The sequence below is a fragment of the Perna viridis genome, chromosome 3, assembly GCF_037379345.1.
Source record: "Perna viridis isolate PV_CMFRI_1.1 ecotype Kerala chromosome 3, ASM3737934v1, whole genome shotgun sequence".
NCBI classification, from domain to species: Eukaryota; Metazoa; Mollusca; class Bivalvia; order Mytilida; family Mytilidae; genus Perna; species Perna viridis.
This window is the reverse complement of record NC_142447.1, coordinates 48,651,891-48,665,102: the sequence shown is the minus strand read 5'-3', so window position 1 is coordinate 48,665,102 and position 13,212 is coordinate 48,651,891. Positions and strand designations below refer to the sequence as shown.

Here is a 13,212-nt window from a genome sequence, read left to right as displayed (position 1 = left end):
ATCTGGCTAGACAGTTTATCTTTTTCATGATTCGTTTTTTCATTGTTGTAAGGAACTAATAACTGGGTACGAACTTATGAAAACTTCAAAAGCAGAGGAATTTTAGTAAATATATGGGACACCAGGTCATGCAGATATCAAAGGTAATGAAATAGCTGACACATTAGCAAAAGAGGCATCTAAGAAAGCAGAAGTTACTCAATTTGCAGATAACATATACACTTAACTGGATACAAATACAAATTAGTAAAAATATTTTATTTAGCTCCAACAGTTACAATAAGTGATTTGGCCAATATTAAAATTACATGAATTGAACATATTGAAAAAACATGTGTTATATATAATGTATAGTAGTAACAAATGTAGCTTACTGAATTGAAGTTATAAAGGGTTATGAAAATACAATTTATATATCAATTGATAAGACTTATTCTTTTTTCCATGCAATCTGATATGAAATTGGAAGACAACCTCAGTAATTTAGGATTTTTACTGTTGAACAATATACTTAGTTTTTTTCCCAAAAGGGATTAATTAAAAGGGCAGATACATTGTACACAAGGACTTGGTGAAATGTATTTTTAGTAACATATATGTTAGCTAGGCAATGGGAACCTAAAAAAAAATCAAATGCTTACCAAAATCACATCAACCTGCATGCGGGTGCATGAGTTTTACATCCTGTGGATTCAAGCCCCTATGGCCCTAAGGACATTTCAAGGTTTCCAGGCACCTACATGTATCTTATCTCTGGTGTTCACTAATTTTCAAGATTGAGCTTTCCTCCCCAACAAGCCTGGCAAATTACCTATTTTGGGTGGGTTTCCTATTTCTCACTATATACATGTAGAATGAGTGAGGGGGTTACATCCACTTCATGATTTGATATTACAAGAATGCAAATATCTTCCATTGGTTTTGAACTTAAAAAAAAAACACCAAAATTAAAATTGGTAGCACAGAAATTTATACCTCAAGTCAAAGGTAGAAGTTATTTCAAAATAATTGATAATTTAGTGCCAAGAGTTGAATTTATACATTTGTATGAACTAAAATAAACAAAAACAAACTTTTACAAGATTTTTAAGCTTACCCTCGCCTGTTGTCTTTGGATCTTACACTTTTTTAGATAAATGAATATGAATACACCATTTACTTGAAACCTTTTTTTGTATCTCTTTATCTTGTGAAAGCTTTTATTTCAGTGTATTACCCATGTGCTTTTTATTTCGTTTTCTTTTCCAGTATACACAATCAATACAACTCAAACTATAAGAATATTTTTTATAGAACTTTTCCATAATCTTGAGGTTATTAATTATGTTTCATAAAAAAAAATTAAGAGCAAGTTTTTTTCAGATCTTTCTTCAAATTTAACTTACACTAATCTGATTACTTGAAATTAAAGATATGAGAAAAAAAAACGATTTTTAGTTTTTTTATTAATCATGGTCAAGTGATCAAAGACCAATGTTTTCATTTAAAACAATGAAAAAAAACAAATAGTTTGTTTTGTTTTCAGAAATAACAAGAAAAAAGATTTAAACAATTGACATGAATGTCAGCTGAGATAGAAAAGGGTCCACAGAGGCGTGTAGGGAAAACTAGACACAAAAGTTCAAATCAAGAACAAAACAATAGACACAGCAAATATCTCAAAAAAGACATTAATAGATCTAGTGATTCTATCCATCATTGTCAAACAGAATTTAATACCTGTGATAAGAGCTATGAAGATAATAGAAAGACTTGGTTTGATAGCTCATTTGGTAACCATAAGGACAAAAGTGGAGTGGAGATATCTGGCATAACTGATTCTAGAGGTGATGCTTATTGTTATAGGAGACCACATGTTAAGCTGAGTAGTGGTTCCCACCAAAGAAGTGATGAGATGCCTGTAGCCCAACTTACCAAGTCTGTTTCAGTCAAACATGTTGACTCTAAAGTAAATAAGTTACTATAAAATTCTTGGTTTACGAATTAGCATTGCTTTAACATGTTTAATGGTATCAATTATCCCTATTGAGCTAGTGTATAAAAAAGATGTACTTGTTCCCTAAGAAACATCAAAAAATCAATCCCTTGGTTAAATCTGATTGTACTTGTTGATTTATTATGAGATATATGTAGTTTTATTTTGTGTCAAAGAATGTTTTAAACTTTGTTGAACAGAGAGAAGATGTTTCTCCTGAAGATGGGGTTCTTGATAATAGTGATTTCCTGTTGGCTGATATGGATATGAACTGGTGCGATGATCAGGATTATAAAGGTATTGTCGTAAACTGTACAATGTTAAAAGATGTTTTGTAGTTGCACTTCTGTTACAGCATTGAAATAATGTTGCACTATTTTAAGTTAATTTAATATTTAATTTTTGGAAATTATCTTTTTTGAGTTTTCAAAAAATATTTTAACAAAATAACTGTAAATGTATTAATTTTTGCAGATTCTGTCAAGTGAACATATTTGCGGGTATTATCTTTCACGGTTTCAAAATATGATAGCATTTTGTAGTGTTAAAAATCATTTTTTTAGGTACTACATGTAATTTTGGTACTTGTTCACCATGAAAATAGCGAAAATTAGTGCACCACAAAAAATTAATATGTTTACAGTAATTGTTTAATTGAGGCATTAAAAATTGAGAAGTTTTGTAAAGTGATAGTAAACTAGCAGATTTTTAAAATAAATAAACAAAATAAAACTGTTTCTCTGTTTCAAATGGTATTGAATAAAAATATGTTTTGATAGGAGGAGATTCTAATGTAAAAGATTCACAAAAGACAGGACTCCAAAGAGTCCATACAGATGATGGGGACAGAGAATTGAACAGCAAACCTAAGATGAACCTAGTGACTGTTCCCACAACTCCAATAAATACTCTTAGAGATAAAATCAAACAGAGACTACAGAGTAATGCACTGGTCAAAACTCCACAGGGTCCAGGATCTGTTATACAACAACATCAAGAGGAACAACTGCAGAAGATTCAAGAGGAAGTTGAGAGATTGAAAACTGAAGGAATATCTTCTGACATTGGACCATTCTATGGTCTCCCATCAAAAGTGCAACAGTTACTTCACAACCACAGAGGAATTACTAAACTTTATGGTGGGTAATACATTATAGTGTGTAGTTACAAAATTAAGGCATGGTTTATATATATAGTATTAACTTTTATATAGTATTACTTTTTTAAGTACCTGCTTACATATGATTGTAGATTGGCAAGATGAGTGTTTGAACCTTCCTGGAGTAAAGAATGGACATAACCTGATCTATTCACTTCCTACCAGTGGTGGTAAAACTCTGGTGGCCGAGATACTCATCCTCAAACAACTACTGTGTCAACAAAAAGATGCCATTATAATTCTTCCTTTTGTATCTATAGTACAGGAAAAGGTACATGTATCTTTATTCTTCCACTCTTCTTGAAAGCATACCTTATGTATTGATGAAGTTGTCTGTCCATCTAGTATTCCATTCACATTCTTTTTCTATACAATTTTTTTCTGCACCTACTTATTACTTATAGATAATTTGACGGAAGTTTTATATATGTCTGTTTTATGCTAGGTTTCGACTTCAGACTTAGGCCATGTCAACTTCCTGTTCAATGATATATTTGTATATTTGTATTTTGAGGGTATGGTTTTATTGGATTGGGACCTATTGGTATTCTTTAGGGAGCTTTGCTGATAGTTTTTCTGTTTTTTTTCTATATTGTAAATGATTTAGTCAGGAAATATGTTGTTTGTTTACACAGACAAATCATTTGATGTATAAATTTTGGTGGTAATTAAATTTGCTTTGAGGGATTTTAACAATACTTTGTTGAAATATTTGTCTATATAGAGAGAATTTCTCTTTTTGTTTTATTTTCTTTTGTTATTTTAAGGCTTAGGGCACTTGATATACAAATTACAAAAAGGCGGAGAGCCATACTTATGATTGGTGTTAATTTAAGGTCTAACTCAGTTTTTTCAAGGAATTTGTTTTTCAGTGTTTATCGAACACGTGAAAAGTTAATATAGAATTTAATTAATGCCATCGGCCCATAACCCATTATTTTTTTCTGTTTTTATTTCTTTTTCACTTTTTTTTAAAGTAGAATAGTTAGATAAAGTGTTTGAAATGTAATTTTAGGTTAGAAGTATTTCTACATTTGCATTAGAGTTGGATTTTTTGGTTGAGGAGTATGCTGGTAGTAAAGGAAGATTTCCACCAATCAAGCATAAGAACAAAAGATCATTGTTTATTGCTACAATAGAAAAGGCACATTCATTGGTCAATAGCTTGATTGAAAATAAACGTCTAGATAGCTTGGGCTTGGTGGTGGTTGATGAGGTATGTAATTTTAGTAAGACTTTGAAAGATTACCATAGTGCTTTGGTTATTTTTTAAAGTTATTGAGGCTGCAGGTGAGTGAATTAAAATGTTATTTGCTATTGCAGAACTGTATTGCAATGGTAGCACAGGAGTAAATATACCTATTGATTATTTTGAGAAAACTATGACCACATAAGCATTTGGTGTATGTAACAAAGCCATAGAGACTTTGATCTTGGTTTTACAGGGATTGGAATATTGAGGTTTGAAAAACCTGAAGTCCATAGAGGTGACATGGATTTTTCATAAAATACTATATTTTCTGTGACCGGCAACCTTAAAACTATATTTGTATCTAACCATGGTACTAAACTATTATAATTATTGATATCCTTCTTACAGCTTCACATGATTGGAGAGGGAGGAAGTCGAGGTGCTACCCTTGAATCCACACTCCTTAAGGTCATACATATGCAAGGTGAGTTTTTTATACCAGTATGCAAGTGGTGTTCAGTAAGAAGTATAAGGAATTTAAAAAAAAAAAAAAACTGAGATACTCTTTAAATAGAAGAAAAACAAATGTTATGTAACTTACCATTATTGATTAAGTATATCTAGACTGGGTAGTTTTTGATTCATGTTAAATTATAATTTACTAGTATTTAGAACTCCCCAACTAATCTAATATTTGTGGTAATGAATGACAATACATGTTAATGAGCTGTAAGACATACAAGAAAACTTCCAGACTTAGGAAATATAGAAGGTCTGGTAAGTGAAGCATAGATATGCTCAAGAGAGAACAAACCCTGAGGTATTACAACAGGGCACTGTAAACTTTAAACACAGGATAGTAAGTCTTGTTGGCCCCTTATTGTTAGTTATTAAAATGAACCTGGTGCTCCAAAAAAAAATCTGCTTTTAACAATACAGATGTATGAATTGAAATTACAGGAATTTGCATACCCAAAACAGGAAAACTTGGTACATTTCAACCTTGACAAACCAATTACTCTGACTTTGATATAGGGTATGAATATTCTTCATTGGCATTAACAGTAGCACCCAACTTCTGTAATAGAAACAGAAGAACATCCTTATCACAACATGTATTCCCTGCTTACATCCCAATAATCCTTGCTGAATTCAACAGTAGACTTATATGTTACTATTAAGTTAACTTTGTTATATTCCTGAGAAAGAATCAGTGGTAGTTTCTACAAAATACTTAAATTCAAAGTAAATTATCAGCGGCACATTTACTACACTGATTTTTGTATAAATCTTTTTTGTAGGTAGTACACAGATTATTGGAATGAGTGCTACTTTGAATAACATTCAAGATCTACAAAACTTTCTGAAGGCTGATGTTTATCATAACAATTTTAGACCGGTTTGTACCCCAGTTTTTTGACAGACTAATGTACACAATTGTCTACAGTATCTGTCTCTGTACTTGTTGTACTTGATGACAAACAACATTTTGAAGGATATAAATAATGTTTGTAACAGTTTTGTCATCATGAAAGAAAGTCCTTTTCATTAGCTCACCTGAACCAAAGTGCATGTGAGCTAATGCCATTACTTGATCATCAGTTAACAATTTACAAAAATCAAAATCTTCTTTTCTGAAATTTGGATCTCTTGATATCTGTTAACTATTTACAAAAAAAACTCCTCTGAAATTTGGATAAAATATAACAAATTTTTGGTCGCCATCATCCCTTGAATATTTGAAAATTAAAACCAATATGTTCATAGTTAAAACAAAATGGCAATCATATCTGTGCTTTTAATTTTGTTCTGCTTGAGCAAACATTATAGCTACTAGATTTCTTACTTTCAAGATGAAAGATTCACGCTCAAGTGCCTCAAGTTTTTCCACATTTTCAGTTAGATCCTTGGTTCCATTGATTACCTTTCCATTTTTATACCGCCACTCTAAAGGAGAGGGAGTTATACTGTTTTACCCTTGTCCGTGTGATTCTGTAAGTCCATAACAATTTTTCTGTCACAGTTTTCTCCGCAACCATTCAAAGTAGCTTGAAATTTTATCACGTTCTTCCTGTAGGTATGCCAATTGGTGGGTTTTATTTTCAGAAAAAAATTGAAAATAACTTCCTGTTTACTGAGGACTTTGTTTATTTTTTGACTTTATATTTTTGAAGGTTGAAATTTTCAGTGCACTTTTCTCAGCAACTACTCATCACAGCAGCTTGAAATTTGAACACATTCTTCCTGTTGGTATCCCATTTGATGGGATACATTTAGGGAAAAAATTGACAACAACTTCCTGTTAACTGAGGACTTTGTTAATTTTTTAACTTTATTTGAAAGTTGAAATTTTTCATTGGACTGTTCTAAGCAATTACTCATCACAGTGGCTTGAAATTTAAAAACTTTCTTCCTGTAAATATGCCATATGGTGGGATACATTTTCAGAAAAATTCAACAACTTCCTTTTTACCGAGGACTTTGTTTTTTTCCTTACATCGTGATTGAAAGTGGGGATGTCATTAGTGAGCCATTGTTCACAGATTTCTTGTTAGTTTCAAAGTGATTGGACTTTAAACACCAAAAAAAAGAAAGTGACAGAACAGTCACACATTTAATTCCAGATTAATTTGGGCATAAGGGAGGGTCCATTGTATAGATTTAGCATAAAAATTAAGTCCAAGAAGAAGGTATTCTTTTTATGAGCTTGCTCACAGTATTTCTAGTTTAAATTGTACAGTACTAGTTAAATAATTGAACATGGTTTCATGTTATGTATTTTGCTAGGTTAAGTTAACAGAATATATCAAGTTGGAGGACAACATATATGAGGTAACATCAAAATCCTCGGAAGAATCACTCACCCATAACAGAGTTGTTACTTATCAAGTAAGTATGGTTAATTGTAGAATATTATTCATGTATTCATAAAACACTTATTTTACAATATCTTCATACACTAAAAACCATTTTGGGACTGTAGAATTTGATTGTTTTAGATAGTGTTTACCCAGAGTCAAAATGAATTTAAACAGATATGAAAACATTTACTGTACATACCATTGAAATACACTAATCTCATTTTTATAATTGTCTTTATAAATCATGAATCAATGAAACACATTTTTAGTTACACATACTGGTGATGCCCACAATTACTGGAGTACTTTTATTGATTACTGTGTATTATATTTCTGAAAATGAAATAAAAATAACCCAAAATGTGTTCACAAGCAAGCACAGATGAATTAAATTAAGCGAAACATGTCAAATGTAACTATAAGAATTGAATGTTTCATGAGTGTGTAAAAGGGTTGACAGGTTGCACGATTTTGAACATGAAGTGAGTCAATGCTTTTTCATACCAGTGAAACATCAGAAATGAAACATTCAATTCTTAAATGAAGGAACTAAAACATTTGCTGGTTTAGACATGTTATTGGTTTATTCAGGATTTGATATAGACAGGTTTCACTGAATAACATAGTAGAAAGATAATTGTACGAAAAATTGCTAACAATTTATATAGTAATGATGTATGGTCTTGAGGCAGTTCTTCATGTAAAGCTGATCATTATTATAGTATTATGGGGTTAGGTTTTCCATATTGGATTAGTTATTGTTCCATCGCTAGCCATATTTGACCAAGGTGCTGCCAAAGTCCAATATGCCATATTGCTTAGGCCAATATGGATTTCAACTAAGCTGTTATGGGGATCAAAGTAAGAACCAAGCTAATACAGATGTTGGTTGGGTATTTGTCCTTTTCATGTTATATTGTAATGACAGATTTAATCATATTTAAGCTTATATTATATTGTTAGTCGATAATACATAGTTTTGTATAATTTTTTCTAGTACTCTCCTGACAAAACAAAGACAGATCCTGACCATTTGATGGGATTAGTACTGGAAGTTATACCACAGAATTCTTGTCTCGTCTTCTGTCCAACCAAGAAAAATTGTGAAAATGTTGCTATGATGTTATGTAAGCTCTTCATTAATAGCAATCAGTAAGTATTAGTAATAATATAATGATATGATGATAATTCTATTTTAGATGGTTGTTAACCGAATATAAACTGGATTGCAGTATGCACCTATTTTTGTTTGTATTATAATTAAAAGATATGATGTATAATGACAGTTTTAGTTAAAGTTTGTTGTAAAATAACAGAGTAATGTGATGTAAAGTGACAGTTTTTGTAAACACAGAGAGTTATGTGATGTTAAGAAAGCTGAAAAGAAAGCCCTTCTGAAGGAATTGTACAATGATGGTGGACAGAGGATTTGTCCTGTACTACAGTACACTGTACATTTTGGTGTAGCCTACCATCATAGTGGTCTAACAATGGATGAGAGAAGACTGATAGAGGATGCTTACTCTGAGGGAATTCTCTGTCTTCTCACCTGTACCTCAACTCTGGCTGCTGGGGTCAACTTACCTGCTAAAAGGTACTCATAAATACATATATAGATTAACACTTAATCTCCTCACCTATACAACATAACTGACTGCTGGGGTCAATCTTCTTGGTAAAAGGTACTTAAATAGATTGACTCTTTGTCCCTAGACCTGAATCTCAACACAAATTAGCTACTCAAAAGTACTAATGAATATAAGCATAGATTTAATCTTTGTTCCCTGACCTATGCCTGAACACTGGTTGCTAGGGTCAACTTCGCAGTTATACGGTACTTGTAAATGCATCTTATTTATTAAATTATTAATTTTAATATTTTTTCAGGGTGATATTACGAAGCCCCTATGTAGGGAGTGTTTTTCTAAGCAGGACTCAGTATAAACAGATGTCTGGACGAGCAGGGAGAGCTGGCATTGACTCGACAGGGGAGAGCATCCTCATTACTAAATTAACAGATAGGGATAAGGTATGGAAGACAAGCTTGGTGAGTATGTATCAACTCAACCTTCATTCTCATTAAGCAAAAATTGTTCTAACAGAGCCCCTTTCTGATTAAAGTTTTTGTTAACTTTATACAGGTGTTCAGTTTACACAGGTTCAAAATGCAATGGAAGTGACTTAAAGAGTCTTCAGAAGATGTGTGTTTAAGACAGTTTTCTGATTTATTCAGGACTTGATTTTGACATTTTCACTGTAAATCTGATAGCACTTGACTAGATATGTAGGATGAGTAGAGAGAACTGAGACTGTTTTATCAGGGGAGAGCATTCTAGTTTTTAAGTATTACTTTTCTAGCATCCACACAAAGATTTTCATGTTAAGTTTTCTTATTAGGTCAGTTTGATATGAACCTCTTATCATATTTGGTATGCAGTTGCATCACTCTACCACAATTCTGTATCCATTTCATGCATATGCCCAGTCCCAGTCACAGTCCATTGATTTTGAGATTATCACTTAGTCACACTTCCGTATATGCAAATTATCAATTACACCCTATGAATCTGTCCACTTTTGGCAGTGTCGAAAGGTTGATATTATATGTTGTCCAGTATATGTTAGTAACACTGCCACCATTAATTAAGTACATTTAGGAATCCATGTGTGACAGACAAGACATCTGTGTGATAATACAGTCAAACCTGTGTTAACGACCACCTGTATTCAGCGACCACCTGTTTTATGCGACCTAATTTAGGTCCCCCCAATTCATTTTTCTATTATTTTTAACTGTATTAAGCGACTCCCTGCGTAACGCGACTAGCGACCGTATTATTCATGTCTAAATGGTTAAAAAACCTGACTTACGCGACCTTTTGATTTTAGCAGAAGTGTTCGAAAACCGGAAGTAAAGTAATTTTAAAACAAAAAATTTCGTCAAATTTACGAAAATATCCGGAAACTCGTGGAAATAAATACTGACGTATGAATAATAATCAGTTGAAAACAGTTTACATTAGATACGAAAATGACGACGAAATGAGGTAGACAAAAACACCATTCTTAAGTGTTTTCAGAAATGTTGGTTTGTCTCTGAAACTGAAACTGAAGAAAGCTTTAGCGATGATGAACAGGATGATAATATTCCGTTAGCAGCACTAAAGATGTCACGTGAGGTATTCGGTCGTGAATTTAACGAACTTTTAGGTATTGACAGCACCGTAAGCACTTGTGATACAAATGAAATAAATGTCAGGAAATGATCTGCTAGACCGCTTCAAATCACAGGACAGTGACAGTGGTAGTGATGACAACGACGACAATACGAGTGATGCAGCGGCCCCAATATCTAAAATTGAGGCCAGTGACTTGTTAACCAAGCTTAAGCTCTTTGGAAAACACTTAGGCTCTTCAATGTTTTTAGAGAGCATCTGTAAAGCTGAAGATGAACTGAATATACTTTGTGCAAATCAATGTAAACAAACTAACATAACAGATTTTTTTGCAGTTGAGAGAAACTAAAAAAAAACTTTATCATGTTAATAATAATGTTTTTTAGTTTTTAAAATTTTTTAGATTAGATTGACTTTTTACTTAGAACTTACTAAAATTGGATTGTTTTTATTTGTTTTTAATTTAAGTGACAAACGTTTGTCTTTAAAGTGTTTTTAAAAAATCCTAGATGTCAAACCTGTATTAAGTGACCACCTGTCTTATGTAACTTTTTTTACCTACTCCCTTGAAGGGTCACATAAGACAGGTTTGACTGTAGTTTATTAAGTTAATGTTTTCCATCAGACAGAGATAAGGATTATAGACTTGTGATTTACGCTGACAGAGAGCAGCAAGTCAATCCTCTAGTGTCTAACATTTGACCTGAAATTGAAGGTATAACCAAATACAGAATTTCTAATATTACTAGTGACTTCTCAAAAATATTTGTATAAATATGTATTTTCAGTGTTATAGCAACAGCTCTGTAGATATATATATAATTGGTGATTATAGGTACAGGAACTGATAACTGCTCCTAATGAGATGTGTTACAGTAGTCTGCTGTATGATGGTGGTAAAGGCATTAGAAGTCTTGTTTTGTCTTTGATAGGTTTACAGGTTTGTATTGGTTTGTACACTAAAATTTTGAAATATTCATGGATACGACTTCAGCACAACACCCCAAATAATATCCTTCTAGCAGAGATTTCTTCAAGGGTAGATCAATGCTATTTTTTGGCAGAAAATTATACTCTTGTCTGTCTGTCTGTTCACACATCTAGTAAGCACAACATGTCTCCTCCACTATACTTCTTTATAAAACTGAATAACAGCAGTTTTCAAGTTGAGACAGAAAATATCATAGTGTGTCTGATTTACACTGCAGTTTGCAAATTTTTCCTTTCATCATCACCAGTTTTAGTTTTTGTGAGATTAGTGTTAAATATAAGACATTTCTGATTTTGATATCAAAGTATTGATTTGATTTTCTTGTCTTCATTTAAAAATTACCTGTATGTTTCTCAAACACTGTTTTTGTCCTGTCTGTCTGTCACTTTTTTGTAAGCACAACTACTGCACCTAATTTCATGAAACTTTAAGGCAGTGAGGAATTGATATGTAGTTGTGCATGTCACCAGGAATTATTGATCTACTGAACTTTATTGTAGTTATACCCCTTTGAACATAGAAATATCCTACTGAAGTAGATTGTGAGTGCAACAACTTGAAAACCTTTTCTTTAAATTTCATGAAACTTTGTTTGTAGTTTGAACATGAAGTGTAGCAGAGTGTATTTCTAGGAATTTAGAAACTTAAAAACATTCCTAAATATACAATGGAGGCAGCTTGTCATCAAAACTACTCAACTTTATCTCATGAAAATTTGTAGGAAGCAAGGACACCATATTAAGTTATGCCTAATATTTTGGAAAATGTTATCCTTTCGATATATTTTTGGGTGAGTTATTGAAAATGTTATCCTTTGATATATTTTTGGGTGAGTTATGCCCCTTTGAGCTTAGAAATTTTCCAAAATATTCAACTTAAGCAGTTCCATTACAACTCCTCTGAAAATACTCTGCTGAATTTCATGAAACTTGGTAGGTAGCATAGAATGGAAAAGTACCTGAAGCCTTGTATAGCAATTTTGTTTCACATTATTGAAAACAAAAATAAACTTCAATTTTCATTGTGTCAGTTAAAACAATATGGCATATAATTTGATTTCTTTTAGGAATTGTTTTAAACGTAGTATCTGTCAAAATGATTACTACTGAGCTTTGTTAACCAATGAATCTAATCGGAGCTCTTTAATACTTCCAGGTAACTACAACTACTAGTGATGTATTTGATTTTATGAAGAAGACAATGCTATGTAGCCAAGGACAAGCAGGAGATGTTACTATGGTAACAAAGGAGTCACTTCAGCAATTAGTTGATCTTGGTCTAGTTAAACAGAAAAGGTCAATGTTGCAGGGAATAGATACTGATGATTTTCAGTTAGAAGTTTCTGGTCTTGGAAGAGCCACTTATAAAGGCATGCACTTAAAAATGCAATTATGAAATAATATGTAGAAAGCTAAGTTCAAGTTCTACCCATTTTTAGCTCACCTGACCAAAGGCTATGTGAGCTTTTACGGTCACTTGGCATACGTCGTCGTCAATTTTTCCAAACTCTTCTCATCTGACAATACTTGACCAATTGGAACCAAACTTGGTATGAATGTTCCTTGGTGTATCCTGCATAGATCTGATGTGTGGATTTTTGATCCATAGAAAAACATATCTGCTGTTACTAAAAATAGAACATAGGGGTCAGACAATGCTGACATGGGTAAAAGTTTTCAGTATGATGAGGTCTATCTGTGGCCAAATATTGGTTTTTAGCTGTGAAGCCATAATAGAGTTATTGCCCTTTTTCAATGTTTTTGTTTTTTTGTTTTTTGTTTTTTTGCTGTTTTTAATGTTATTTCTTTCAAAAATTTTCCCTCTGACACTACTTGTATAATTGCCATTATTAGATCCT

General features: G+C 32.3%; 1 protein-coding gene across 1 annotated transcript in view; it reads left to right on the top strand.

Moving 5' to 3' along the window:
• Positions 1–44: 44 nt before the first annotated feature.
• The window catches only part of LOC148622689 (helicase POLQ-like), a 33,299-nt gene continuing 20,131 nt past the window's right edge, over positions 45–13,212 (top strand). Inside the window, exons 1-14 of the mRNA XM_088572747.1 lie at positions 45–143; positions 1,526–1,948; positions 2,176–2,272; positions 2,755–3,114; positions 3,227–3,405; positions 4,150–4,350; positions 4,735–4,810; positions 5,628–5,725; positions 7,114–7,215; positions 8,185–8,339; positions 8,542–8,781; positions 9,075–9,216; positions 11,199–11,303; positions 12,510–12,723. Coding sequence (XP_088428873.1) covers positions 1,562–1,948; positions 2,176–2,272; positions 2,755–3,114; positions 3,227–3,405; positions 4,150–4,350; positions 4,735–4,810; positions 5,628–5,725; positions 7,114–7,215; positions 8,185–8,339; positions 8,542–8,781; positions 9,075–9,216; positions 11,199–11,303; positions 12,510–12,723 — 2,356 coding nt within the window. The 5' untranslated portion in view covers positions 45–143; positions 1,526–1,561. The remainder of the gene's footprint in view (positions 144–1,525; positions 1,949–2,175; positions 2,273–2,754; positions 3,115–3,226; positions 3,406–4,149; positions 4,351–4,734; positions 4,811–5,627; positions 5,726–7,113; positions 7,216–8,184; positions 8,340–8,541; positions 8,782–9,074; positions 9,217–11,198; positions 11,304–12,509; positions 12,724–13,212) is intronic.